The sequence below is a fragment of the Onychomys torridus genome, chromosome 6 (assembly GCF_903995425.1).
Source record: "Onychomys torridus chromosome 6, mOncTor1.1, whole genome shotgun sequence".
Lineage (NCBI taxonomy): Eukaryota > Metazoa > Chordata > Mammalia > Rodentia > Cricetidae > Onychomys > Onychomys torridus.
In genome coordinates, this window is record NC_050448.1 from 38,361,951 (window position 1) to 38,389,283 (window position 27,333).

The 27,333-nt window shown below is 41.4% G+C and overlaps 2 protein-coding genes across 12 annotated transcripts in view; one reads left to right on the top strand and one right to left on the bottom strand.

Moving 5' to 3' along the window:
* Med12l (mediator complex subunit 12L) overlaps positions 1 to 27,333 on the top strand; it is a 340,622-nt gene that overhangs the window by 200,674 nt on the left and 112,615 nt on the right. The gene's annotated exons all lie outside the window — the stretch shown is intronic.
* Positions 1,931 to 21,062, bottom strand: Gpr87 (G protein-coupled receptor 87). The gene is made up of 3 exons (XM_036191136.1): positions 20,821 to 21,062; positions 7,477 to 7,608; positions 1,931 to 3,069 (listed from the first exon to the last, which is right to left on the bottom strand). The coding sequence occupies exons 2-3, from the start codon at positions 7,508 to 7,510 to the stop codon at positions 2,027 to 2,029; spliced, it is 1,077 nt and encodes a 358-aa protein (XP_036047029.1). The 5' UTR covers positions 7,511 to 7,608; positions 20,821 to 21,062; the 3' UTR covers positions 1,931 to 2,026.

Consider the following 27,333-nt stretch of genomic DNA (forward strand, 5'->3'; position numbering starts at 1 on the left):
ATATAAAATAAATTTACTTGAAGGCCATTTCATTTAGGGGGCTGAAATCTTGAGAGATTAATAATTTGATAAAAGTTGTCAGATCTTATAACTCCTTTCATACAACCTTAAAATTGCTTCCTCTGTAGTTTGGAGTCTTTACACTGTTTCTCTACCTAATGATGGCAGTAGTTCTTGAACTCTCCATTTTGCTCAACTCTCAGAATTTTGCAGTTTGCTAGAATGTAAGGGAAATATAGTAGTCAGTTATATGTGTGTGTTTTATCTGTTAACTACAGTGTGCTCCCTTTTAATATTTTTGTGTATATGATGTGTGTATGTATGTGTGCACATGTGCTGATGTGGATGCAGTCATGCATGAGGCACATACATGTGGGGGTCAGAGGGCAACCTTCAGTGTCTACCTTTGTCGTTCACTGCTGCATATGTCCAGTTAGCTGGGCTGTAAGAGTTTGGGGATTCTCCTGTCTTTGTCTCCCATGGTGCTGTAGGAGAACAGGGATCACAGGGGCATGCTACCATGCCCAACTTTGTCTGGATCTACTCAGGTTCCTTTCCCCATTGAACCATCTCCCTGATCATACCATGTCTTATAATCAGCAAGCATAATCAACTGAGCCCACTAAGTAAGGTTTCTGCAGCGTCTAGTGCAGTGTCAGAAATAGAACAGGGCCTGGAGAAATGGCTCAGCACATAAAGCCTCGTGTTTCCAAGCCTGAGGACCTGAGTTAAATCCTAGAGCTCACAGAGTGGAAGGAGAGAACAAACTCTAGCAAGTTGGCCTCTGACTGCCACACGAATGCTGTAGCGTGCACATATCCCACCCCCCTACACACAAACAAATTTAATACAAAATTAAAACTATAAAAAACGGATGTAGCCCTCTGAAGGACTAATACATCTTTGAGGAACATGGTCTTTCAAAAGTATATTACTAGAGGAGAGAAAATAGCCCAACATTTAAATGACTACCACTGGACTTTTTGACATAACTTAGTGAACTACTTCTTTCAGTTGCATAGTTAAACCATTGATACTCCTATTGGGCCTACATTATAGCGAAGACTATTTTATTAACACACTGTTTTTATTGAAATAGAAGTGATTAAATGACTGTTTGGTAAACAATATACTTGTTAGCTAAGTCTCCATAGCTTATCTATCCTTATCACATGAGCATTTAAATATATCATGAGGATGAAATGGCAAATATTAATTCATGTTTAGCAGAAATATTTATAATATCCAGTCACATTTCTTTCTCTAAAATAGCTTATTTAAAATGACTTAGTTAATGGTGACATTATCAGTGTATACTGTGAAATTGTAAGTGAATTTCTCTTTCTACTGTGTCCCCACTGCCCCACAACACATGCTTATCATGTGCTTAAGATGCTGATAAGCACAGTGAAGAGAAATTGGCCAAAGGGTACTAGGTAGGTAGAATTCACAGGCTTCTTACTCAATTCTTTCTCAGTTATTGGACCTCAAGAATTCTTGGGCTGGAGAGATGGCTCAGAGGTTAAGAACACAGGCTGTTCTTCCAGAGGTCCTGAGTTCAATTCCCAGCAACCACATGGTGGCTCACACCCATCTGTAATGAGATCTGGTGCCCTCTTCTGGCCTGCAGGCATACATGCAAACAGAACATTGTATACATAATGATAAATAAATAAATCTTAAAAAAAAAAAACAACAACAATTCTCTATACTGTGAGTTCTCTACAGACGTGACTTCATAGCAGCAGTGAGTGTACCCAGGTGACAGGTGCAGGCATTCACGTGGCGGGGCCTTGGTCTGCTCATCAGTTTGCTCTTTGAGCTTTCCCATCTCGAATTCATCCCACATTTTTTTCCATTAATGTTTTTCTTTGTTTCAAATTAGGTCTTAATATCTTGCCATTTTTATGCTTAGGAAAAGAATCTGTGGTTTCAAAGGGCTTCAGCCAGGATAGTAAAAAGAAACATTTATTCACACTTTTTACATATTGATTCCAATAAGAGAAGGCCACCTGGCCTCTGGTCCCTACACATCAGTGTAGTCATAATAAATGCGCACTTCTGATCTCCGCACACTCTGCAGTGATCGGATGCTCTCACTCCTTGTTCTTATGTTTGATTTCTTGAATAACCTCCTGGAAAATGACCTACACATGAAAAAGTAAATTATTGGGTCCAGGCACACATTGCATGCAGACAAGAAAAGTGTCGTTTCTTTGCAGTAATAGAGAATCTTGTGTGCTGATTCGTCTAACAGCCTGTCCAAGTGACTAAAGGTAAAGGGGATTCTGCACAAGTGATATGGGAGGAAACAGGTAAAAAACACAGCCACGACCACTCGAATGCTCTGGTTGTGCTTTCGCTTTCGGCTTGACTGACTTATGAATTGCCGGCTGGATTTGTGGATGTACCTGGATATTGCTATGTAGCATCCAATCAGAATCACCAGCACAGCCACAAACAAACAGCTGTCAACATAGGTGACAGCCATATGCCACTTGGCTCCCAAAGGACTTTTGAGTTTCATGCAGTCATGAATATTTTCCTTAGTTGGTTGACCATTCGTTAGGATCATGTTTGGCAAGGACAGAACAGCCATGATCACCCAAACACAAATCGATAAAACTTTGGTAAAGGTTATGCTGTACATGCGAGAGTCACCAAAAGGCTTTACCACCTTCAGATAGCGATCGACACTGATCAGTCCAAGGAACACGATGGACGTATACATGTTGGCATAGAACAAAACTGAGGTGTATCTGCAGAGGATAAACTCGAAGTACCAAGGTCCAAACCCTGCATCACGGACTATGCGGAATGGGAATGTCAGTGTCATTATGAGGTCAGCCACCACTATGTTTTTGAGATAAAATATGAAGCTAGTTTTATTCCTAATGTGGAAGAAGATCCACACAGCCAGACCGTTCAGCAGGATGCTTGCCACAAATATAACTAGGTAGAGCACGGGCAGGATGATGGTGTCAAATTCGTTGTGAAGGGTGGAATTCTTCCCATGTCCCACACTCGTGCTGTTTGCTGAGTGGCTGGCTTGGCTGTGCAGCTCATTACCTGCAGAAGTGGAAACATTCATGTTAGTACAACTGCCTTCCTCAGGGCTGAGCTGATGTCCTGAACGAGTGCTATCTCAAAGATTATAAAGATTATTCCTGTGTGTATCTGTGTCTCCATAAGTGTATAATGCTTGCACGGCAGTGTCTTCAGAGTCCAGAAAAGGGTCTCTGATCCTCTGGGCCTGAGGCAGTTGTAAGCTCTTGACTTGGAGTTCACTTGTGAACTGAGTCCCCTAGAAGAGCCCACAGCCTTCTTAACTGCCTAGCCATCTCTCCAGTCCCTGCCCCCAATATGTAAAGAAGTACCTGGTTAATGTTTTCAGTGGCTAAATAATTGGTGGCTTCCCCTTCCCTACATTTTAAGATCTTTTGCTTCTCTGTGACAACCTATTGAAAATGAATATACAGTATCCATATAAAACCCTGAGGATTAGTTCAACATTGGATATCGTTACACATAGAAGCAGCAATACCTGAGGCAGGAAATTGAGGTTTCCTTTACCCAAACAGTAAAACAGCATGGAAATATACAGTAGTGTATCCTTGGACACAGTCCACCCCTTTGGCACTACCTGAGTTTTAAGCTCTATGGTCACCCCCACATCACAAAGTGAACTAGCAAAGCACTCAAAACTCTTCATCTTTGTTTCCTGAGGATTATATAAGGAATATTGTTGGAAATAGAAGTGTGGGGTTGTTTTTTTTTTTTTTTTTTCCTCAGAAAAGAAAAATCAGCTTTCTTCTAAGGAGACAAAATCTGGAGTAGAGCTAGATCTCACTTGTGGATTCTTATAGATACGCTCTCACTTTTCTAGAACGTGAGCAGTGAGTGAGTAGGTGTTGCGCTCCTGTAGGTAATCTGGCTTTGGATTATAAGCAACTACAGATACTGTCTAGTGCAGTTTTTCAGTAAAGTATTTGTGTAGTTATGAAGACATATAAGTCTCTGTAATCCAGTAAAGAACAAACTGATTTTATGTTTCTGTTAGTGTACAAATTTATTGTCAAGGAACATATCATGTAAAAATATGTGTAGTTTGCTATATTTGTTGTTATATACAAGGCTAGGTTATACCTGCTCTGCTTATTATGAATTTGCAAAGATCTCTGCTTATTTTTTTGACCTTTTGGCACATATGATTAAAGATCTCGTAACACCACTCTGTTATTGTGTTGATGAGATGGCATTTGGCTTTTGCATCAGTCTGCTGTGGGAACTGTGGGAAGCATGGTGGATATGTGAGAGATGCAAAGCTCCAGTCTGCTGTGGACCATCCCTGCTCCCGCTGATGCATGCTGGTTTCCCAGGACTGTTCCAGCTGGGAGGTAAGCTGTGTGGTGAAGTGTCTTCCAAAGTAGAGTCTCTGAGGTTGACTGACTGGAGGTCTATTGAGCAGTCTTTGCACTGACAGCCTCCTGACTTGTGCTCTCATGGTTCTCCCCCTGCTGCCTTCTCTGCACGGGCAGTTGATGCTCTGGAAGTTCCTGCCTCTCCACTTTCTCTTGGAGCCATCTCCTCAGTAACTCTTTCTGCAGTTTGACCAAGCATATTTTGTCGTCTGTGTTTTTAGACACCATAGACTATCATAGCCTACAAAGCCACGTTGCAGATGTAAGGATATAAGGAAGGCCATTTCTGATTTTTCAGTCCCCACTAGTTAATAATAACTTATCCCACTGATGTCTTGGGATGATTTGGTTTAGGGGACAGCATGAATGTAGCTCTTATTTGCCTACACAGCTGTTTATTATATGTTGTTTTCTTCCTTTGAAGAACTGAAACAGGAAAGGCAGTTCTGATGATTATAATCCAAAAACAGGCTCCTAAATTACCGCCCAGAATCTAAGTGTGGGTTCCTTTACAGGAGCTCTCTCCCCTTTCTGACATTTTCTTGCCCTTTCATTCCTTGCTATGTTTTTAAAAACTGGTTTTCTTGGCCTAAATATCCTTGTACAGGTTAGTAATTTATACCTAGGCTAGCCTGTTATGAGACTGATGGTATTATTAAGCTTTACAAGTTAAAAATGCCTGATTCAACTGCCATCCCTCTTCCTGCTTCCGGTTTGAAATGTTGCCTTGATCATCCCTCTTCTTTACCAGAAGATCCCAGTCAGCCTTTGAAGCCATTAAAAGTGTAAGAAGTGCAGCTTTACTGAGGCCTAGAGAGCTACTTGAATTCATTTACCCAATTAAACTATTACCTATCACTTTCATCTTACTGAGGATAGCACTCTGGGAAATATAGGAAGTCAAGTAGTTTTTAATCAGGGTAAAAGTGCTCCGCTGAGTGGCGAAGCTTAAAAAGGAGAAGCTATGTGATCTCTTGAAGTGATGGCTGTGTGTTGTAGCAATCACATATGTGTTGGTTTTCAAAGCCATTGTGAATGTTAATAGAATTCAGTAGCTTTAATCCCTTGGGTGTGGGGTATTTCAGCTGTTAGTATTGGCTCCTTTGAACTGTGCATACCCATTGTGACCTAGAAGAACACATCCTTCTATCCCAGAGTTCCTGGTAGCAGCATGTCTTCCTTATAATATTATTATTATATTCCAAGGCTTAATTATATAGACAAGTACTCTTATTAAATGATATTATACCTAGCAATTATAGTTAATATTAAAGATAGTCTTCAATCAGAATATCAAAAGAAGTCTGTGTGCAAGTTATATCTTATTAAAAAAAAAATCTAACAAGATAAACAACTCAACCAACCAAAAAGCAAAGCAGAATCAAAAACAAAAACAAAGCCCTGAAGCCTGAATGACTTCACAGTGGTTCTTGGCCTGTTCTGTGGCTTTGAGACAGTCTGTGTTGCCGTTCTGATTGCGCTTTCTCACAATATTTGCCTTAGCTCGTGGTCAGAATTAAGCTTTTGGAGTGTGGGCCTCCCCAGTCTATGGGATATGGCTAGCCATAGACCTGGTTATTACTCCACAAATTCCAGATTTACAACACAGCTTAAACAGTTAAAGCCTGTTCTGGACTGTTTTTCAAAATAATTTAATAGTAGACAACCATGGTACCCAAGGAACAGGGTAAAAACTGCCTGCGGGATGCTCTGAAGCGCTCTAGAGATTGATTCAGAATGTGTTGCCTGACTTGTTTGTCATTGAAGTAAGTCAGCATTATGTTCTTCCCTGTCAGCTGCTCACATCATGTCTTCTCTTTGGTCCTTCCGGTTTCCCCGTTGAGTGTGTATGGAGGTTCACATCTCCATTGTTCCTATTTAGGAACATTGGTTTCTTAAAAGGAAAAGGCTTTTTTCACTCTGTTGGTTTCATCATGTTATTCTTCCAGTAAAGAATGTGGCTGACTTAGGGACCTCCTTTAATGACTTGTAGCTTTGTAATTCATTAAGAAAAATGAGAAGTTGCTTTTAAAATAGAAAGACTGTATTCTTACATGTTCTTTGCATACTAGCATGGCATTCCCTGTTCATCATGGGGCTTGATACAGAATAATGATTGAGAGGAAATAATAAGAACCCCTTTGCCAGTCACTTTTCTGCCTTCTCACCCTAGATCCTTCTCGGTTAACTTTAAAAATGCAATGACAAGTAAAAAATATAATCCCATGAATTACTATTTCATTGTGTGTGTGTGTGTGTGTGTGTGTGTGTGTGTGCGCGCACTAGAGAGACCTTGAGAGCATATGTATGTACATACCAGATATCATACTATATGTGACTTTTAAATCAAAATTTAGCACAATTAACAAATTCTCTGTTGCACTGTCCTTGGTCAGGTTTCTTGATGAACACATACCATGTTGGCCAGTTCAGATAGACTTTTCATCATTGCCATTTACGTACTTAATGTGTCCATCTACTCTTGGAAGTCTCTTTTTCATGTAGTTTGAGTGGGAGCGATGGAAGCAGAATCTTAGCACTTTTGCCTTGGTGAATCTACTCCATTGTTCGTTGGGGTGTGTCCCTCTGACACAGAATATTAAAGTCTCAACATATGTCACTGCCCTACCTACCAGATGAAGTGAAATAATAAAGTTACATAAATTATAGGGTGACAAACCATGGTACAGTGACCCTGTAGGATCATTTTCTAAATAGTTATCTAGTCTAGTAGGTAGAGGTTGCTTTGGGCCTCCTGGGGAGCCTCAGTAAAACTTGGTGTAGACTATTAATTGAGGAAAGTAATATGTAGTTTATTTTGGGTTTAACAAATATTTGTCAAATATTCTGTTAATCTGTGTCTTTTTAAAGACTATCTTTAATAGTGTTGAGATGAATGAAAAATTTAAATCAGTTGCAGCAAGGTTTGTTTACCTTGGCGATATTATTCTACATGGCTGGAATGAGAATGGTTTTTCAATTGGTTCTAAACTGTCACTTAGCTTACAAAAGTCATGTTAAATGCAGTTCCTCTGAATCCTTTTCTTTGGCTTACTTGGTAATTTTGCAAGTGTCAGGTTGAGCCCCATTCTCTAGTTGTGATGTACTGTAAGCAGAGATGCATGTCAAGAAAGAGTTGTGGACAGTTGAGGCATGAGTTCAGCAGAAGTTATTCCTGGTTTGATTTCTGGTGAGAAAAAGAAAATAGAAAAAAGAAAGACTTGGTAAGGACTTTACATATATAATGTTATTCTTTCAGTAAAAACAGTAAACCAACAATAAAACATTGTTAGGCTCTGTGTTTAGGAAAAAAAATATTATGGACTTGAATACCCTTGCCACAGAAGAGTAATCTGTATTTATGTCTTTTTTTCAGTTTGCTATGAAGTATGAGCATGTCTGTGTGGTGTTCCTCTGGATGCCACAGTGTGACTTTCAGAAAGTTAGGTAGCATCTCCACTTAATCATTCTCATCTCTGGAATGATAATGTCAACTGCAGTTCCACAGGAGTACAATAAGGATTGTGTAAAATAAGCTGGGAGGCACTTTTGTATATTCAGAATTCTCAGCTTATCTGTCTTCACTTTATTTGTATATCATATCCCTTAAACCTGATTGCATAATAAATGCATATATAATTAGACTAATATATAATTGCAGATGGTTATTTTTAAAAACTCCAACACTGATATGTATGGGTATTTTAAAATAAAAATTTTAAAAGATTTATTATTTTATGTCTGCATGTATGTCTATGTATCCTGTGTGCATTGCCCATGGAAGCTATAAGAAGGTGTAGGATCTGAGCTGCAGATGGTTATGAGCTGCCCTATAGGAGCTGGAAATTGAACTTGGGTCCTTGGGAAGACCAACCAGTACTCTTAACTGCTGAGCCATCTCTCCAGCCTACATATAGGTGTTTTATAGATGGTGATGCATTTAGCACTCTGTGATCTCTGGGGGTTCTAGTTTTACCTGTAAACTAACCAGCCCGTGACCTCTAATCAGTCCACATGACCTTTTTAGAACTGGACTGACAGCTCAGTCAAATCTCTGTCAAGACTCAAATTCACATGAATTTATAAATCTTCCCCATAAGTAGATTTCCATTAAGGATTGAATATCATTTGAATATTTGCTTTGTTAAATCTCTGTTGTGCTTTGTGAAAACCATATTCCTTTTAATCTCAACATTAGGCTAGAAGAGAATTATCTAACTAGGTTTGAACGTTTGCTATGTAGTACATTTGTGTAAATTACTTTTCTGGCCTTCAGAGGCTCTATAAAATGATTAGCAGAAAGCTTATGTTACGCAGTGTCACATGTTTTGAAAACTAACTTTCTGACTCCTCCTTTTGCAAGCAGGCCTACCTTGAGTTCCTAACCTTCTCTTAGGTGTTGCCCAAATAGAGAAGGCATCATGAGAACTGTTTTGAGAAGTGTGTACAGTTGAAGGAAAAGAGGCCTAGGAGCAGTTTCCTGTAAGGGAAGTCACATTGTTTCTTAGGAGATGAAATCATGTGGGAATTTCGTGTCCCCTCCCTGATGCTGTTCTCATGCAGGAAGCTGCAGAGAGCCTCCAAGTCCTCATTCCCTCAGAGCACACATGTGGCTGTCCCCGAGTGTTTGCTGAGCTAGCACCAAGAGGACAGTAAGCAGGGACAAGTGAGTCTCAGCACGTGCAGTGAGTGGAGTCCTCTTCCCTGTGTGCTCAAGGTGACAGAAGCAGATAGAAGGAAACAATAATTTTCCCTCCAAGTGTGGGGTCTCTTCCTTCCCATCTAAAGCTAGCTCTTTAGGGAAAGTCAACAACGCCCTGCTCCTGTACCTCTTTTCGAATACCTCTAGTACCTGGGATGAAGAAGGCTTCAGAAGAAACTTTTTTTTGGTTACTGGAATGTAGATGATTAGGGATTTTGAAATCTTGCTTCTTTGAGTGCTGGTCTTTTGTTCTTGCTGATATAAGGCAAGCAAAACCTTACTTTTTATTTCCATATGGCTGTTAAAATGAGAAACCATTTTAACAAATGTATGGGACGTAAATCTCTTTAATTTTAGCTGTTTCTGTTCCTAGGTCATACACTCTTCCTTTGCCTTAGGCACCATCAGAAGCAGTAAGAAGGATAGCAGACAGTCGGCCAGTGGGTACAGAAGTGGGAGTGGTCTAAGTTGTTTCCATTTCACTATTATAATGGAATATTTGTGTTCAGAATTTATGGAGAAGTTTTATAAGTTCCTCTTAAGAAGAATACCATCAAATTAAGAAAGGTCAAAATATTTATCTAGCTAGATATTTCATCAGCAGTACTGGAACAAATGGTCAGTATCATGGTAGCTGCCCAAAGAAGGGAGGACATCAGAGGGCTGGCCTTCTTTTGGGGAGCAGCCCTAGGGGCAGTGGAGTGCATACAGGGGTGCAAGAGTCTTTGGGATTATGGGAAGATAGTGATGTTATGTAGGCCACAAAGAGCACTGAAGAAAGGTGGACACGTGACTGGACATGGCCTGTGGGAAAGTCAAATGACAAAGGACAGCTCAGTCCTGTCCATCTGTGCTGGTAGGGGAGGGCAGTGGAACAGACGCCTGATGACCCAGGGCTGAGTAACGCAGATTCGGTGAAGGAGCAATTGCAGTTTTTTACTTTACAGGAAGAAGAAAGAGAAGGCTGGAAGTGGAGATGGGTATAAAAGTAGTTTGTGTCATTGAGCAGCTTTTATGAAGAGTTTGTTAGGCATACCATTTAATGCTTGTCATTGTGAAACTATATTTTCCCAGTACAAGTAAAACAAACAAACAAAACCTAAACAACTTGTCCTGACTTCTAGCCATGGATGGTGATGCCATGATGCAATACAAAAAACAAGGATGTGATTGAATTTCAGCTTCGTTGCTTTTCAACTTCCAGACCCTCCATTCTCTCTAATGTAAAATGAACATGTTGTAGTCTGTTCTGGGAAGTAAAAACCAGGTACCACTTTACATAGACCCCAGTGTAGTTGCATATGGTAGGCTTCCTGTTGTACACTACAGACACAGTTTTACTTAAAGATGGACAGCAAGGCACAGGGTGAAATGATTTCTTGCCCTCTGGTTTGAGCTGAGACTGCTGTGTGGTGTGCAGCCCCAGCTACCTTTCAGGAATCAGCTGGTACTTTTCTCTTCCTCACACTGCCCCAGCCTCGTCTGCGTGCTTCCACACTGCCCAGTCTGCAAAGCAGTCTCCTGCCTCCATGAGTGCTTACTGTGGGTGCCCTGCAGCCTTTGCACGCCCTGGAACTCACACCTTGTTACAAAGATTGCTTCAGGTGTAGTAGAGGGCTGTGTTCCAGAAGAAATCAGTCATGGGTGGGGCTCCCGTCCTGCCTCCGACAGCTCCCCTAGCTGACAGTTGATGAGACCACTGAAGAATGTGGTGTCTGTGGTTGCCCCACATTCACAGCTGTTCCGGGCTTAGACAGTGTAGGTGCTTAGGGACCTGCTCTTTCCAGCCACCCACTGATATCGTGCCTTGGCTAGCTGACTGCCTTTTTCTGTTGGCTGTTTTAAAATGAGGGGGTAGGGAAAGGATTCACATGTACTTAACACTTTTTACTCTTAGACTCTTGAACCCGGGGCTTGATTTTGCAAGTAGTTTCTAGAACAGGCCTGTGACCTAAATATATTATCCTCCCAGCCCTATAGGAAGAGAAGTTGAGAGATTCTAATGGACTTGCCCTGCTTCACACAGCAAATAATGGGTATAGCTGGGATTCATGTCATATCTGTTGAAAGCTGATCACAGTTCCTTCTTCTGTGCTGTGCTAGAGTCAAAATGAAGAATAATTTTGAGTGTTCATTTTATTTGGAGGTCAGGAAGTTGGAGGGGGTGTTAAGTAGAGGGAGGGGTTTGTTTTCCTGCCAGACACACGAAGGAACTGCAGATCTTTCCAGCTGGAGTCTAGTTTCCTTGGCATGATCACTGTTACATGTGTCCGGAAGCATCGTAGCAGAGTCCGGATGGGCTCTTAGCCTGAGTGCTGAGAAGAGCTTCCGCAGCAGCGTAGGAACCTCAGCCACCTCTTCCTGGTGGGAGGCGTTCCTGCCCACAGGTGCTGGCACTCCCTGCTGTACCCTCCTCCTCTGAGCAGCACCTCTCCAGCCCATAGGCACTTGGATGCACAACTCTGGGTCTGCTGCAGTTTACAGTGGGCTCTTATGTGGACATTGAAACTGTAGATGCACTCCACCCCTCACATTCCTGATTTTCCTTGCATTACTATCACTTGAATACTGTAACATGGTCCCAGTTCTCCAGCCACCAAAAACAGTGGATTCAGAAATCGTATTTTTCATATCTAAGAGGTGATATCCCCTCCCCTTAGTGATTCTGGGGACCGTCTTATGCAGGTCATGCAGCTGGTAGACTCTGAGTTATATCTGAAGTTCACACCTAAGACTTGACTTTTGTCGGATTGGAGCTGGACCTGGCTTAGCCCTCTGCTGAGGCCCTTGAGTGAAGATCAGGATCTGAATCCTAGTGTTGAACTGCTTTTAAGACTGGAAAAATGGGTGTCCTGCTCTTACTGTGTTATAAGTGGGGGAGTGGGGGCCTGTGTTGGAGACAGATCTCTGCTCTCTGGGCATCTGATGGGACGATCGTCGGGCATCACCATGTAGGACTGTGAACTGCTGCTGTATGGACTCAGCCCCGTAGTCCGGATCTGCTCTTAAACTTGTTGGGTTGGATCTCAGCTTGGGTGGGGAGCTGCTTGTTTGAGCCAGGGCAACTCCCTCCTGGGCAGGAGGAACGTGCAAGTGTGTCCTGCTGGGCCACAGCTATGGGCTTAGCAGATTGCAACATTGCTCCTCTGGTCCCAGTCTGAAGGGCTTACTCCCTAAGTGCAGTTGTTCCCAACTAATTTTTAGACTTGATATTGGTGGCACTGGGCCAAAGTGACAGAATGTATCTTTGTCTCTTTCTTGTTCTCTACTTTGCAGTTTGCTCTCAGGAAGCTCACATCTCTTGGAAGAATTTTAGCACCAGTAGGTTTTTACTTTGTTGCTGGAAAGTTCAAAGCCTGCCAGGCATTCAGGAATACTGATGGTGGCGGGTGTTACATTGCAATGGTAAAGGTAGAAGAACACAGAAACACCAGGCATAAAGCCTCTGTGGAAAGGAAGAACACCTCCCTTAAATCCTGGAGTCATATCACCTAAGAATCCCTTCCAGTTGAATGGGAGGGGAGTGAATGAATGAACAAATACGAATATTTTCAAAGAGTTAATGCACAGCTGAATACCTGGGGAAGAAGGAAGCTACCTCCCTGGTTCTGAGTTGCATCTTTTTGTAATGGCATTAGGTCACTGTATTTAAGTTTAATATTATTTACATGAATGGAAACAGCTATCTAACCTAAGAGAACATTTCCATTGCCTCCCCTTCCCCCAGTTTTCATTAACAGTTTGAAAATTCCACAGTGAGGTCTTTCACATGAATAGCCTTTTTACCCTTTGTCAGCATCAAATCTCCCTCCCCACCTCATTGTCCCCCTCTCACAGACACCAAACACCTCATCCCCACGGGTATGTGTGGGTGAAAACAGAATTCCGTTCGTGTTACACATTTATCTCTCAAAGTAATTCCTACTTAAGGATATTGTAAACTTATACTACTTCTAAATAGTCATTCTTAAAAGGGTAGTATATGAATAAAAATAATTCTTCCAGTTGTTAATATAAACTAGGAACTCCCAGTTAGAATTAGGAGCCTCCCTGTTTGCTGTTTTCATCTGCGTGCTTCCTGACCCTGCCCACCTGCCCTTGGGCAGCTCTAAAGTGCTCCCCTTCTGTCCTGGAACTCCCTCCTCTTCTTTGTCTTCTAGTTAGGTTGTTGGTAACTTTTAAGTCTAACTCATCTGCTGTCTCCTCCTGAAGTCCTTCCTGTTCTGAACACCATGTAAATGGTTTTTGGTACCTGTGTTGTTGCTTGGGGGCCCATTCCAATGTGTATTTCATTTTTGTAGTTCTCTAGGGTGCCTGTGTGTTCCTGCAGGCTTCTCCTTTGAGGGTCTAACCAGGATACCTGCAGGCACGGAGTCATTGCTCAACAAGCATTTTGTTGAATGTTAGCATCACATGGAACTTGGCTCCATGCTGACCTAATCTTCCGTAGGTGGATGTCTGCCATTCTTCCTGTTTCCCTGTGAATATCTTCTGCTTTTCCAAGTGAAAGACCACAAGGAAAGACCAGCTGGAGAACAGGAGAAGTGGGCAGTTTTCAAGCTATGAAGAAGGCTTCCCAGACAGACCTGAGCAGTCTGTGCCTCACCAGCTCACTGTGGAGGGGCAGTGAATTTAAACACAGGTACTCCCTCCAGGCAGTGTCAGTGAGAGAAGTGAGCCAGCTATAAGAAGGAAGAGTTCCAGCATGCTAAGAAAACAAAGCCAGCAGCTGAAGAGTGAGAGCATGTTTGGTTTTATCCTTGGTCTCTGGGCTATCCACCCTCTGGTAAACCAAACACACTCAGCAAAATAGACAAATAAGTAAATAGTCAATGAAATGATTCCTAATGATGCTGTGCTATACGTGTAGACCAGAGCCTAGCATAATCATCATCAGAGAGGCTTGATCCAGCAACTGATGGGAGCAGATGTAGATACCCACAGCTACACATTAGCGGATCTAGGGGAATCCTATGGTAGAGGAGGAGGAAGGAATGTAGGAGCCAGAGGGGTCAAGGACGTCACAAGAAAACCCACAGAATCAACTAATCAGAGCTCATAGGGGCTCACAGAGACTGAAGCAACAATCAGGGAGCCTCCATGGGACTGACCTGGGCCCTTTCCATATGTGTTATGGTGGTGCAGCTTGGTGATCTTGTAGGACTCCTAACAGTGGGAGTAGGTTAGGAGTCTCTGATTCTTCTTCCTGCTCTTTGGGCCCCTGTCCTCCTCCCGGGTTGCCTCGTCCAGCCTTGATATGAGGGTATTGCCTAGTCTTACTGCAACATGATATGCCATGTTTGGTTGATAGTCCTGGAAAGCCCACCCTTTTCTGAAGGGAAACAGGAAGAGTGGATCTGGGTAGAGAGGATGTGGGGGAGCTGGGAGGAGAGGAGGGCAGAGAAACTGCAGCTGGAAGTAATATATGAGAGAAGAATAAAAGGTCAAAATGTAATAAAGTAACACTCTTGAAACCATTAAAACAAGAAAAAAAGAGCATAACCCAGAGGGCCTGAGCTGAGTGAGTAGGGAGTGGCCTCATCTGCAGGAACAGCTAACTTCACACCTGATTTCATTGTGAGGATTATACCTTCCCATTTCTTTCTGTTTTTCTCCTAATCCTTACAGAACCTGAAGCTTAGTTGGCTGACATGTATCCCAAACTTTCTCTTCATTTTTATTAATTTCCTCTCACTTGATTCCATTTTCTCTTTTAGTTGAAATTTATAAGCTTTTGGTTTTTTTTTTTTTTTTTTTTTCATTTCTTCGGGATCTCTGAACTCTGTTTTTATTGGTGCTGTTCATAAGAAGATACTTTCTTTTGGCCCACATGCTACATTTAAGTGATTCAACCAAGCTGGTACTAAGGAAGTTTTGAAAGTTAGCATCATGTCATCTAGGGAGAAGGAAGAGAAAGTTTTCCTTAGAGTAATAAGTAGTAGTAGTAAGGTGAGCACATTCAAGTGAGCCATGTGCCTGGCCTCCACCACATCACCTTACTCTGCAGAATGGCTGCCTGCACTGAACTTTGTGTTGGCACCTGCAGGCATTGGGCCTTTATTCCTTGAGTACTCACTACAGCCTCGGTTTTTCTATGAGGACTCGTGGGAGAAAGTTCTTATTGGTATCTTTACCGAGAAGATTGTTCTTTGGGGATTCCAGTGAGGTGACCAATGCTTTTAATTCTTCATTCCTGTATCCTATGTAGGTACAGTTGCCTTCAGGCTTACTACCACTGTCAAATGGACAGGGATGAGTGAATTTGGTGAACTCACCTTCTCATGTCACTTTAAATTTCCCTTTTTATCTGTCTCTTTTTCTGTATAAGTCAATCTGTTTTCTGTCTGTATATCTTTATTGTGTGTGAAGTGTCTATATGTGTATGTTTGAGTGCAGGCTTGTGTCTACATGTATGTTCTTCTATGAGTGGAGTTAGAGGTTGGTATTGAGTGTCTTCTTCAATTATCTCTACTTTATTGTTTTTAGATAGGTTCTCTCATTGAGGCCAGAGATTACCATTTGTCTAGATCGGCTGGCCAGAGTGTTCCAGTAGATCCACCTATCTGTGCCTCCACAGTGCTGGTATTACTGAAGCATGCTACAATGCTTGGCCTTTTATGTGGGTTCTGGGGATCTGAACTCAAGTAAACTGGCGAGTACCATGCCAATTGACCATCTTCTACACCCCTTTTCTTTTTTTAATTTCATTTGAACATTCTTCCATATTAAGTATCTCTGTAAAGGTTCTCAGCTGTGTGTGTACATATGTACATAGATATGTGTATTTGGACCAGGCAGAGTTTAAATAAATGGGATAACTCTGTGAGTACTTTGGAAGGAGTACTTGGTTGTCCTGAAATTGAGTTGTTCATGGAAGAGGAGAAGGGGATGGCATGGGATATGCATCCCTTTCTGACAGGAGCTCCATGGGGGGGGGACTTTAAGGTAGTTTTATTTGGTTTTGTCACACTGGGACAGACTCTGAGGTAGTTAATTCTTGATAGTCTCTTTCAGATTAGAAAAGGAAGGGAAGCTGAAGCCAACCCCCCCCCCCCAAAAAAAAAAAAGCTTAGTGTACCAAGATGTGTTTCTTTCAGGTGCCTGCAATTTTGCAATTTTGAATGTTTGAAATGGCTTCTTTACAGGCCGGTTGATTAATTAGTGGCTGGCTGATCTGTGGTTTCATATTCACTGTAAACAGAGCAACAACACTGTGTCCAAAAATATGACTTTGACACTTTTGTGTACTTCCTAGATACCATGGTTTTCAAGAGAGAAAAACAGAGGTAAACTCTGAAGTTTTACACTGGTAACTCTAGACAGAGAGTTGATAGGATTGTGAGGTTTTGTTTTGGATTTTATTCATTTAGTGTTTTTGTTGTTTACCTCCATCAAGTAGGATGAATGTATAAGGAATGTTGATGTGTAACAGATGTTTGTAGTTGGGTTTGTTAAAGCTATCACAGTGGTCTCTGCTGATCCTTTGATGGAATCACATCTTTGAGATGGTACTGGTCTTCCACTGTGCTATTATCATACGTCTTTGTCTTCACTATCTTTAGAGGATATTGATTTAGTCATTTGTTTTACCACACTCTTTTGGGTGTATGACTACCTGTCTAATCTGGTTCCTCCTCATACTTGCAAACTCACAGATTATAAATAAAACTGAAAATAAATACAGCTGCAATTTTTCAGTTGTTGTAGCAAGCATCTTACAGACATGGATGATAACTTACTAACAGATTTAAAAGAACATCATTCTCAAAATGAGTTATACTCAGAAAATTCTGAACCATTGCAAGCCATCATCTTTCTTAATATTTCCATCACATCTTTAAAATGCCACTTTAAGACAACAATAACAGAATTGTAGCTGGAGTGAGCTAAAGACACTGGCCTATTCCTGTAAATCCAAAGTATGACAATGTAACCAATAATGACATGTCTTCTTAATGTGCCTAGTTTTTCTGACATCTTAGTGAACTTAATGTAAATGATTCTTTCTCTGTCTTATTTTCAATCTCTGAGTCTGGCAATCAAGAGAAGGCTTGGAATGGCAAGATACCCACCCCAAAGAAATGGCAACCCTGGGCCTGTGTCCCACAGAGGCAGCTGATGTTCTCAGCCTGAGAGCCACATGGTTAGTGCTGTGGTCTGTGGGAATGCACCGGGTATGCTGTGAACACTTTTATCTCTTGGACTCGCTTGCAAGCTCCTGTGGAACAGGGATCTTGGGTTATTTGTTTCTGATGTTCTCTGACCTTGCTGTGGGAGCCAATAGCATCATTTTAAATGAAGGATAGTTAATAAAAGGTAACTACTTAGCGCACAGATTGGAAAAGCAGAGTTCCACTCAGTTGTTTGTCCTCCAGGGAGTCCCTTCTTTGATCACAGAGTCTGTTCAGGCCTCCTACAAACCACCTCGCAGCCCAGACCTGTGCACCAGTCTCAGGGGCAACGGTGGCCATAAACCACCGGGTCCAGCAAGTAGACCAATGTTTTCATATGCATAAAACTTGTAAATTATTTTACATCTATTTGAATGAATTAAAAGAATCACTGGGTTCTTCATTAAAGAGGTTTTGGCTGGAGTAGGTTACCTAACCGCTGTCAGAGCTGTGCAGCTGATCTCAGGATTGTATGAGGCATTACTAAGGCCCAGATCCTTCATATGACCCTTCATATGAGATGCTGTAAGAACTCTTCTTCCCACTCTGCCGTTTGTGGAAATTGAGGCCTAGAGATGTTCTGTCAGCAATTCTGTATGTATGGGGGGCCACATGCTCCCTTTAATCCTGCTCCTGAGGGGCACAGCTTGGATCTCTATATAAGTCATTCTGAAGTGTGTCTTCCCCACGTCTCTCCTGCAGTATCTTCCAGGTGAACTGCTGTTCAGGTCAGATTACAATCTGACCTTCTTTGAGACACCTAGGAAGCATTATCTTCTTGTCGTATAGAAAAAGTTCAACACAGCTAGATGGTCTTAGCAGATACCCAGAGCAGAGTAGCAATAGCTTGTGGTGAGTTCAGACAGGATGGGAACTTTGGGAATAGAAGCAGGCTGACTGCAGCAGAAAAGGTTCTCAGCATTTGCTCTTGACTCTGCCTACGCCTGTTTGTTCTGCATACAGCCCAGTGAGGGAATTGCTACATATGAATCACTAATGAGTGGCTTAAGATGATGGCTTGTGTTAAGTACAGCTTAATCAGTATAAATATATTTTAAGTTTAAAGACCATTTGTTAGAATTTGGTAGAGAAGCCACAGAACTGGCAGAAGTAAATAGAAAAGGAGCTGGGGAAAAGTCCTGAGTTTTGAGGTAGGTTCTAAGAAAGCCACCTGTTCAGCAATAGAGGTCTGTACGTCTTCAGGAAAGGAGTGAGAATGCCCCTTGTTGGGACAGCGTTTTCGTCAGTATTCAAAGAAGAGGAGAAAGGGAGAAAGGGAAATGCTGTGCTTTCAAGTTCGAATGGTATAAAAATTTCAACTTTGGCCAGTAAAGTGTGTTAATAAAGCATAAAATATACTAGTTCAGTACTGGATAGAGAATAGATGTTCTGCTCCACTTCTGTTTGTCATAGAAAGAGGCAGCCTTTTTGGAAATTATGGCCAGGTGAGACCGAAGCCTGGCCTTAACTACTGGCCCCAGACCGGAAGCTTGCGTCACCATCTGTATGCACACTGATGTCAAGTTGCATTTGTATTTAACAGCCGGGGCACGTTTCCCTCTTATCTGAGCCTCGGATGTTTGCAACTTTAAGAGCTGAAGCAGGCCCCTGGGTTTGTATTGTAGAGCTTCCTACCCATGGCCAGGGGAGCAAACCGTGACAGTGTCCATCTCCATCTTACAAAGCAAGAATCTGAGACTCAGCGAGATCAAGATTTGGTCAGAGTCAAGGAGCTGGCTGGGGAAGGAACTAGAGAGGACCGAGTGTGGCTTGCACTCAGCCTCTTCTGAGGGATGCCAGTGTGTCTGTACGAACCTGGTGTTCTTTGGTAAGCAAGCCCCCACACCTCAGCATCTCGCTTGGTGTGTGAGAATCTAGAGGTCCAAGAGAATTTCAGTAACCCTCCAGTCTAATCCCGTCATTGCACCCGAGAGGAAAGGAAGTGATTTTCAGGGAAGCCAATCGCTTTTGGCACTATCAGCCATTAAGCCCATGTATTTTGCTGAATCCCAGGTTTTCTGAATAAACCAAACCTAGAGTCTCTGCCTATGCTCCGAAGATCCTAGATGGTGACCGTTGGGGTTTCAGCCCACTGTCTTCTTTCATCACCCCCTTTTTCCTTTTCTGGATCGTGTGTGTGTGTGTGTGTGTGTGTGTGTGTGTGTGTGTGTGTGTGTGTGTGTGTGTTGTGTTTCCTCTACCTTTTCTTTGTTTAAGCACATACTAAGAGTGGATGGTCATTTTAGTGTCTTGTGTTAACTTTGTGTGACATAGAGACAAACAAATATGTTTGTTTCTTAAAGAATGTGAATGAAACCCTAAGATATCAAGAAGAAAGCAAAGCAGACTATGTCGAACACAACCTAAACAAGAACATTCATTCTAATATAGCTTTCCTTCCCCACACTCCCAAAGCAGTAATCCTTCTCAGTGGGCCATCTAAGTCACACATCCCATCTTCTGTGATGGCTTTCTTTGCCTGGACACCATTCTTAAATATGGAACTCAGTAATTAGATTGTCCCTCAGTCCCTTCTCCCAGCCTGAGGACGCATTCAAGGCTTAAGAGGATAGCAGCAATAACCTGAAGACAAGGAGAGTGTCCTCGACCCCCAGTTTCACTGGGCCAAAGCCAAAGAATGAGACAGAAACTCAGCCTCTGCCATAGATTTACTAGTATCGGGCCAAATTTGTTGGTATTTCCAGTGCTATAAGAAATGGTTAATATGTCTACCACGAGAGAAGATTGAATTTGAGAATGTGATATAAAGTTCTCTCATAGGTAAAATCCTATAATATGAATCAGAAAGCTACTCTACCATAGGCTCATGGTCACTTAGAGTCATTTAGAAGAGGTGAAACCTGCCTGCTGACTTTGCGCTTCCGTCCCTACAGTACATACTTCTACTTCTCCAGGAGTTTGCTTGGGAGTGGAGCCCAGCTGCTGCTAGACTGTTTGTGAGTTGCCTGGCAGTTTTCTCTGGGCTTCTGCGGACATGTTTTAACATGATTGCTTAAGACTTCAGAGTGAGGATTGCCCCGTTCTTTGCTGTAGAATGAGAAAACTCTGGTTCTTTTATATCAAAATGAGACAACTGAGACAGAAAAGTATCTTTTCTTCTGATTTCCTTTAAAATAATATGTTTAAAAGTATTGGGCCTTGGGAAATGGGAAACAAAAATAAAAGGCATCTGGTTTTATTCATTTAATAAGGTAAATATGGTTTAAAAAATTGTGTTTTCACCAAATAGACATGACTGCCAACACATTTCCCCTTTTGTAGCCACAACCTCTGCCTGCCTGCGCTGGACAATGGGAAGCACTGTGGTCTCATCTCCAAGAAAGAGTGTGTGTGTGTGTGTGTGTGTGTGTGTGTGTGTGTGTTCCTTCAGCCCTCATATGTACTTTTTCTTCAAACTCTAGTTTAAGGAGACACACAGTCATATTCTTAAACAGTGCTATATGCTACAAAATGTTGCTTTTAAGAAAATGGAAAACTGAAAAACAAACAGAACAACTTGATTTACCTTTCATTGTGGTGGCCGGCTGTCTGTTCACTTGATAGACTGTCTTCAAGTTGAAGCAGGCTCCTCATCTCTTAAGTAGGAGTAAGTCTCAAAACTAAGGTTGGCAGGTAAGTAGATTTTCTGGTAAAGCGTTGGAAATCTGCATTTTTTGTTCTGCCAGAGAAGATAGGTGGGTGCTCTGCCGCCCTGTTGAGATTGTCCTTTGGGGCACCTTTCAAACCGACCTGCCCACGAACAACTGGAGCAACTAGCTCGCTTGCTAATGTATATGACTCACTTGGAGAGAGGTGAGATTTGGAGACTGGGGAAGAACATTTCCTGAACCAACAGGAATGTGGGATGATTCACCTGAAGGGTACCCAGAGGACTGGATCAGTGTCAGAAGCCTGGGTGAGGAATGGGGGATGAAGTCTCAGGGTAGGTCTAATCAGCTCTAATGTTCAGGTCTATGTAGATTTTTTATTATTAGGTTTTCTGTTGCTATTTGGAAGATAATGTATTTTGTCACCATTTGCTGGCTAAATTCACCATTAAAAGAAATAAGAATATATATACACTCATAGTGGAAGTGTGCAAGTATGCATGTGTGCTTGCCTGCATTTGTGTCTGTCTCTGTCTCTTCTTGTGTGTGTGTGTATGTGTGTTGTATAGTGTATACACACTAGTATTCTTGTCAGGCTTGAAAATAAGTGCCTTTACACACTAAGCTATCTTGATGGCCCAAGAATATAATTTATTAAAGGGAAATTGTTCAAAAACACTGTTTGCAAATATTACTTGAGTGAGACTAATTGTGTTTGTAGTAGTAATTTTTAACTTGGAGAACCTGTAGTTTTACTCTAGTCTAATAAAATCTGTAGACATATTTTTATACACAGATACACACAGAAATACCACTATTCAAAATATTTAAAATTAGGTTTAGAGGACAGGTGTCTTGACTGCCTTGAATGTAATTCTTTCACAAAAGATAATCCCTTATAATTATTATTTGTGGACTGGGTGTGATGGCATATGCCTTTTATTACAGCATTCTGGAGTGAGAGGCAGATGTGTCTCTTGATTTTGAGGCCAGCCTCGTCTACATAGTGAGTTCCAAACAGCCAGGGATACATGGTGAAACCCTGTCTCCAAAATATATAAATAGAAAAACAATAAATAATACTTTAAATATGAGCTTTGTATACTTTTTATCATTGGTTTACTTTTTAGATAAGATGTCCATTTGTTACAGTTGACCTTAAACTTCTTATGAAGCTCAGCTTGGCTTTGAACTCATGATTCTCCTGTGTGTTAGGATTACAAGTACTCACCACCTTACTTGACTTTATTCTTTCTAAAAAGCATTCCATAATGACACATTTATATTATCAAATTAAAATTTGATTTCCAAATGATTTCAAAACTTTCAAATAAAAACTTCAGTGTTAGCCAGGCATGGTGGTGGCACACATTTAATCCCAGCCCTCGGGAGGCAGAGGCAGGCGGATCTCTGTCAGTTCCAGGCCAGCCTGGTCTACATAGTTCCAGGACAGCCAGGTTTATGTAGAGAGAACTTGTCTTAACCAACCAACCAACAACAAACATTTTAATTTTCTTTATATATAATTTTTAAACAAATTAGTAAAGATTTTGCCAAGTGATGACTGTCAGGAAAGCTCCTCAGGTGAGTGAAGGCACTTAGTGCCAAGCCTAATGCCCTGAGTTTGATCCTCAGGACCCATATAGGGGGAGAAGAGAGGAGAACTGACTGACTCTTGCAAGGTGCCTGCTGACCTCCACATGTATACTATGATACATACTCCCCTGCTCTCAGATACTCCCAAAATAAATAAATGTGGCACAACTGCATGAGAAAAATTAACTAATGAATTAAAAACCTATTATTATCATAGATGAAGAAAAATAAAAATATCATGTAGAAACATTTTGAAGTTGGTAACTGTGTTAGAGACTTAAGCTGCATTCCACTTAGGTATGCTTTAAGAAAATAAGTTATGTCAGTAGGTTTTCCTTCTGTGTTTTACAGGAAGCTGAATGTTAAATTACTAAATTTTGGGTTGTTAACCTATTTTCGTTTCTTTTGCCATTTCCTAAACAAACTGAAAAAAACCAGCACAGCTTGACATTTCCCTTCTGTTTAAGGTGGGATGTTGCAGTGAGTCGTAGCTAGTCCTAGGAAGGGGGTCCAAGGAAAAATTAATCAACTTAATCTTAGATAAGAATTTTCTGGATTTAAAAGCAGCCCCTCACTTAGACAAGCCTCTGCAAACTATTCATACTTCTCTGTGAATTTTGCCCATGACATTTGAATCCGGTTTTGAGCTAGGGGAGTTGTGCCATGTAGGCCTTGTTTGGGGACACTGGTTCTTTTTTAAATAAACTCTTTGCAATCTGTCTTAGTTAGGGTTTCTATTGCTGCAACAAAACACCATGACCAAAAAGCAAGTTGGGGAAGAAAGGGCTTATTTAACTTACATTTCTATATTACTGTTCACTATTGAAGGAAGTCAGGACAGGAACTCAAACAGGGCAGGAACCTGGAGGCAGGAGCTGATGCAGAGGCCACAGAGGGCTGCTGCTTACTGGCTTACTCCTTGTGGCTTGCTCAGTCTTTCTTCCTCCTCCTGCTCCTCCTCTTCTTCATCTTTTGTTGTTGTTGTTGTTGTTTTTGTTTTTCCAAGAGAGGGTTTCTCTGTGTAACAGCTCTGGCTGTTCTGGAACTCATTCTGTTGACCAGGATGGCCACAAACTCAGAAATCCTCCTGCCTCTGCCTCTCCAGTGCTGGGATTAAAGGGATTTGCCACAACCTCCTGGCAGACCTTCTTTTTTCTTTCTTTCTTTCTTTCTTTCTTTCTTTCTTTCTTTCTTTCTTTCTTTCTTTCTTTCTTTCTTTCTTTCTTTCTTTCTTTCTTTCTCTCTTTCTCTCTCTCTCTCTCTCTCTCTCTCTCTCTCTCTCTCCCTCCCTCCCTCCCTCCTTCCCTCCCTCCCTCTCTCTTTTTTGGTTTTTCGACACAAGGTTTCCCTGTGTAGCTTTGCATCTTTCCTGGAACTTTCTTTGGAGACCAGGCTGGCCTCGAATTCACAGAGATTGGCCTGCCTCTGCCTCCAGAGGGCTGGGATTAAATGTGTGCACCACCATGCCTGGCTAACACTGAAGTTTTTATTTGAAATCATTTGGAAATCAAATTTTAATTTGATAATATAAATGTGTCATTATGGAATGCTTTTTAGAAAGAATAAAGTAAGTCAAGTAAGGCTTTCTTACAGAAACCAGGACCACCTTCCCAGGGTTGGCACTACCCACAATGGGCTTGACCCTCCCCCATCAATCACTAATTTAAAAAATGACTTACAGCTGGGTCTTATAGAAGCATTTTCTCAACTGAGGTTCCCTGCTTTCATATAACTCTAGTTTGTGTGTCATGTTGACATAAGACTAGCTAGCACACCATCTCTCAGCATGATTGTAAATAGTAATATGCTGTTGATGATTCGAAATCTTATTACCAACACAGCTAACTGCTAAATCTTAAAAGCTTTACTTTAAAGGGGGCATATCTCCTGCAGCCCCCTTACAATGTAAGCATTGATGGCGCTGCAGGTTTGGGGGTTTTCACCCCACTTTTCCAGCTTTTTTTCTGAAATAATAGTAGGCATTGTTTTGGGACATATATTTGGCAAGCTTCTGTGACAAGAATAAAAAGTTCTATTGCCTGCTTCAAATTTAAACACATATATTACCTGGGTTGATTTTTTTTTTTCCTCATTTGAACTAACAAATAACACACACACACACACACACACACACACACACACACACACACACGCTTATGCACCTCCTTTTTCTGTTTTTGCCTGCCTTTTTAAAAAACTATTAATTTGATTAATTTGGCTGTTTTATTTGGCTTCTCAAGGACAGGAGGCTGAACTTGGCTTCTTGGGGTACAGACTGAGACCACAAATTCAGTAACAGTAGATCCTCCCTCATAAGGACCCTGGAGTTGGAAATGGGTGCTGAAGCGTGTGTCTGTGTGTTGACTGTTGAGGAACAGGCTGTGTTCCATCTCATTGTGGGCTTGGGGTAGAATAGGCCTCCTTCCTTAGTACATAAACAGACCCCTTGTTTGGGGACAGTATCCACGCTTCTTGGCTGGTGATGGAAGTTAAACCTGGTAATGAAAAAGTTAACATGAGATAGTCTTTATGCATTAGTCTTAAAAGTGTTGTATACTCTACTCTCAAGTTAGGACCTGTTAAAGCTAGTCTTTCCTAACACTGAAAAAGGAAATCATACACGTTCAGACCCGAATGAATTGAATAGGCTTTGAAGGAAAGAGCAGCTAGCTGCTAGCCCATACCTTTGTTACTGTTCACGGCACTGGAAGGTAAACCTGTGCAAGTTTTCAGTGTTTTTCTATTCATTTTTATAGCGAGCCTTACATTTCATAAAGCCCCAGGAGACTTCAGCGCAATAATTACCTTATTGCTTCATTAGAAGATCGTCTGGTAACATGCCACGTAGCTCTTTCAGCAAATTCACTTTTAATATAGGCAGGGCATATGTGTATGTCCTCTCAATGATTAAAAAGTAGAACATTAAAAAATCTTTTTAAATTGTATTTGCTTTATTACTTGTAGGTGGTGGTGTGAAGGTCAGAGGACAAATTATGGGAGTCATTTCTGTCCTTCTACCTTGTGGCTTCCAGGACTAAAACTCATGTCATCAGGTTGGGTGAAAAGCGACTTTACTTGCTGAGTCATTTCATACTCCCCACAGCGTTTTCACATTGGTGGTGACTTTAATGCCATCTAACGTTGTTTGCAGGTGGGTGGCTATGAGCATTTAGAACTTAGGTCTCCACTGGGTTTCTGCTGCTTTACTTTTTGAGGCAGAGTCTCTCACTGAACCTGGAACCAGCAAGCCTCAGTGATCCTGCTGCTGCTGCCTCCCTAGCACAGAGATAACACACATACCCTTGTATGTGGGTGCTGGAGATGTAACTCAGAGGATTGTGCTGAAAGGCAAGCTCTTTACTGACTGGGCCTTCCTAACACTATGTTTAAGTATGTTAAATAAATTGTACAAGTTGGAAGAGTGGTTCCACTGTATTTCATCTAAATTGCTAAACACTTTTTACATACAGACTACACACATGCACATAAGTCATTGTATACATTATTGTGGGGCTGTGTTTTAAGTTTTCTTTGTAACAATCCTAACACCTTTAACAGCTTGTGCATGTATTTCCCCAAAGATACATTTTTCCTAATTAACTTATTTTTATGTATATATGTATTTGCTTTCTTGCATGACTTGACACAGATGCTCAGGTCAGACGATGCCTTGCCAGAGTTATTTCTCTCCTTCCACCATGTGAGTTCCAGGCATCAAATTCAGGTCTTCTGTTCTGGCAACGAGCACTCTTAGCCACTGAGCCATCTCACTGGCCTGATGATATGTTTTCAAAATTTTTTGTTATAGTGCTGCTGATTGTGATAACTAATGCTGAAACAGTATTTGGAAATATTGTCTGCATTAAATTCAATCCTAAGTATTACCTTAATTTTTGTGGAATCTAAGCAGTCATTATACCTTACATTTAGATTTATGTTTTTTTTTAGATGCATACTCTTTAATCTCTTCATTTTTTACTTTTTTCTTTAATCTTTGTGTAGGGAAATTGGCTCCATCTGCTTAGCTGGATTCATCCAGTGGGTCATGAGAAAATGCTTGTCGATCACTAAGTAAAAAAAAATCAATAGAAGTAAACTGACCTTTTCGTTTGGATTTTGGATGACTTGCTCAAGTTTTGTTGTGTTTGGTATCTATAAAATGAAGGTCCTTGTTTCATCACAGACATTTGGATAGCTTTCCCATGATAAATTCTTAAAGAGACAAAAGACACTCAAGGAGAGAAGGTAGATTCAATAACATTATTGATGAGGTTTTCTCATTTCTGAGGTGAGCTCTTCATTGTTACCATAGCTCTTTCTGAGTGAGACATTGAGCATGTTATCTTGTGCCACAGCACTTTCTCATTCCTCCATTCTTGGTTCTGTGCCTTGGTGTCATGTGGTAAAGTCTTCTCTGTGTAGCGTTAGGAGGTGTAGTGTTGTGTTGTAGGCCCTTTCTCTCCATCAGTGTAGTTTCAGTATGTCAGGTTCCTGCTCAAGAAAAATGATGTGGAAAGGGACTCAGAGTCCTTTGAATAATACCACACTGACAGAGACAAGCAAGGAGGAAAGGGAAGCATGGCTGCAGGTGACTGGTCTTTGCCCATTGGGTTTTTTGTTGCTTTGTTTGTGGTAGAATTCCCCCTATGTACTCCAGTCTGGCCTTGAATTTATGGCAATTCTCCTGCCTTAGTCTCCCAAGTGCTAGGACTACAGGCGTGACTCACCATGCCCAGCTAAGTGATTGGTCTTGAGTATCCTTGTCTTTTCCATGTAGTCAGAACGTACAACGAGAATTGTAGTGAAATCCTCAGAGAATCCTAGTTTGTTCCCGT

What these genes read in the sequence shown, in the direction of transcription:
- Gpr87 (XM_036191136.1), bottom strand. Translation starts at nt 7,510, where the DNA reads ATGGGGCTCAACCTGACACTTGCAAAATTACCAA. An exon ending in GACACTTGCAAAATTACCAA is followed by an intron (nt 3,070 to 7,476) that starts GTAAGCCAAAGA and finishes CCACTTCTGCAG; the next exon opens with GTAATGAGCTGCACAGCCAA.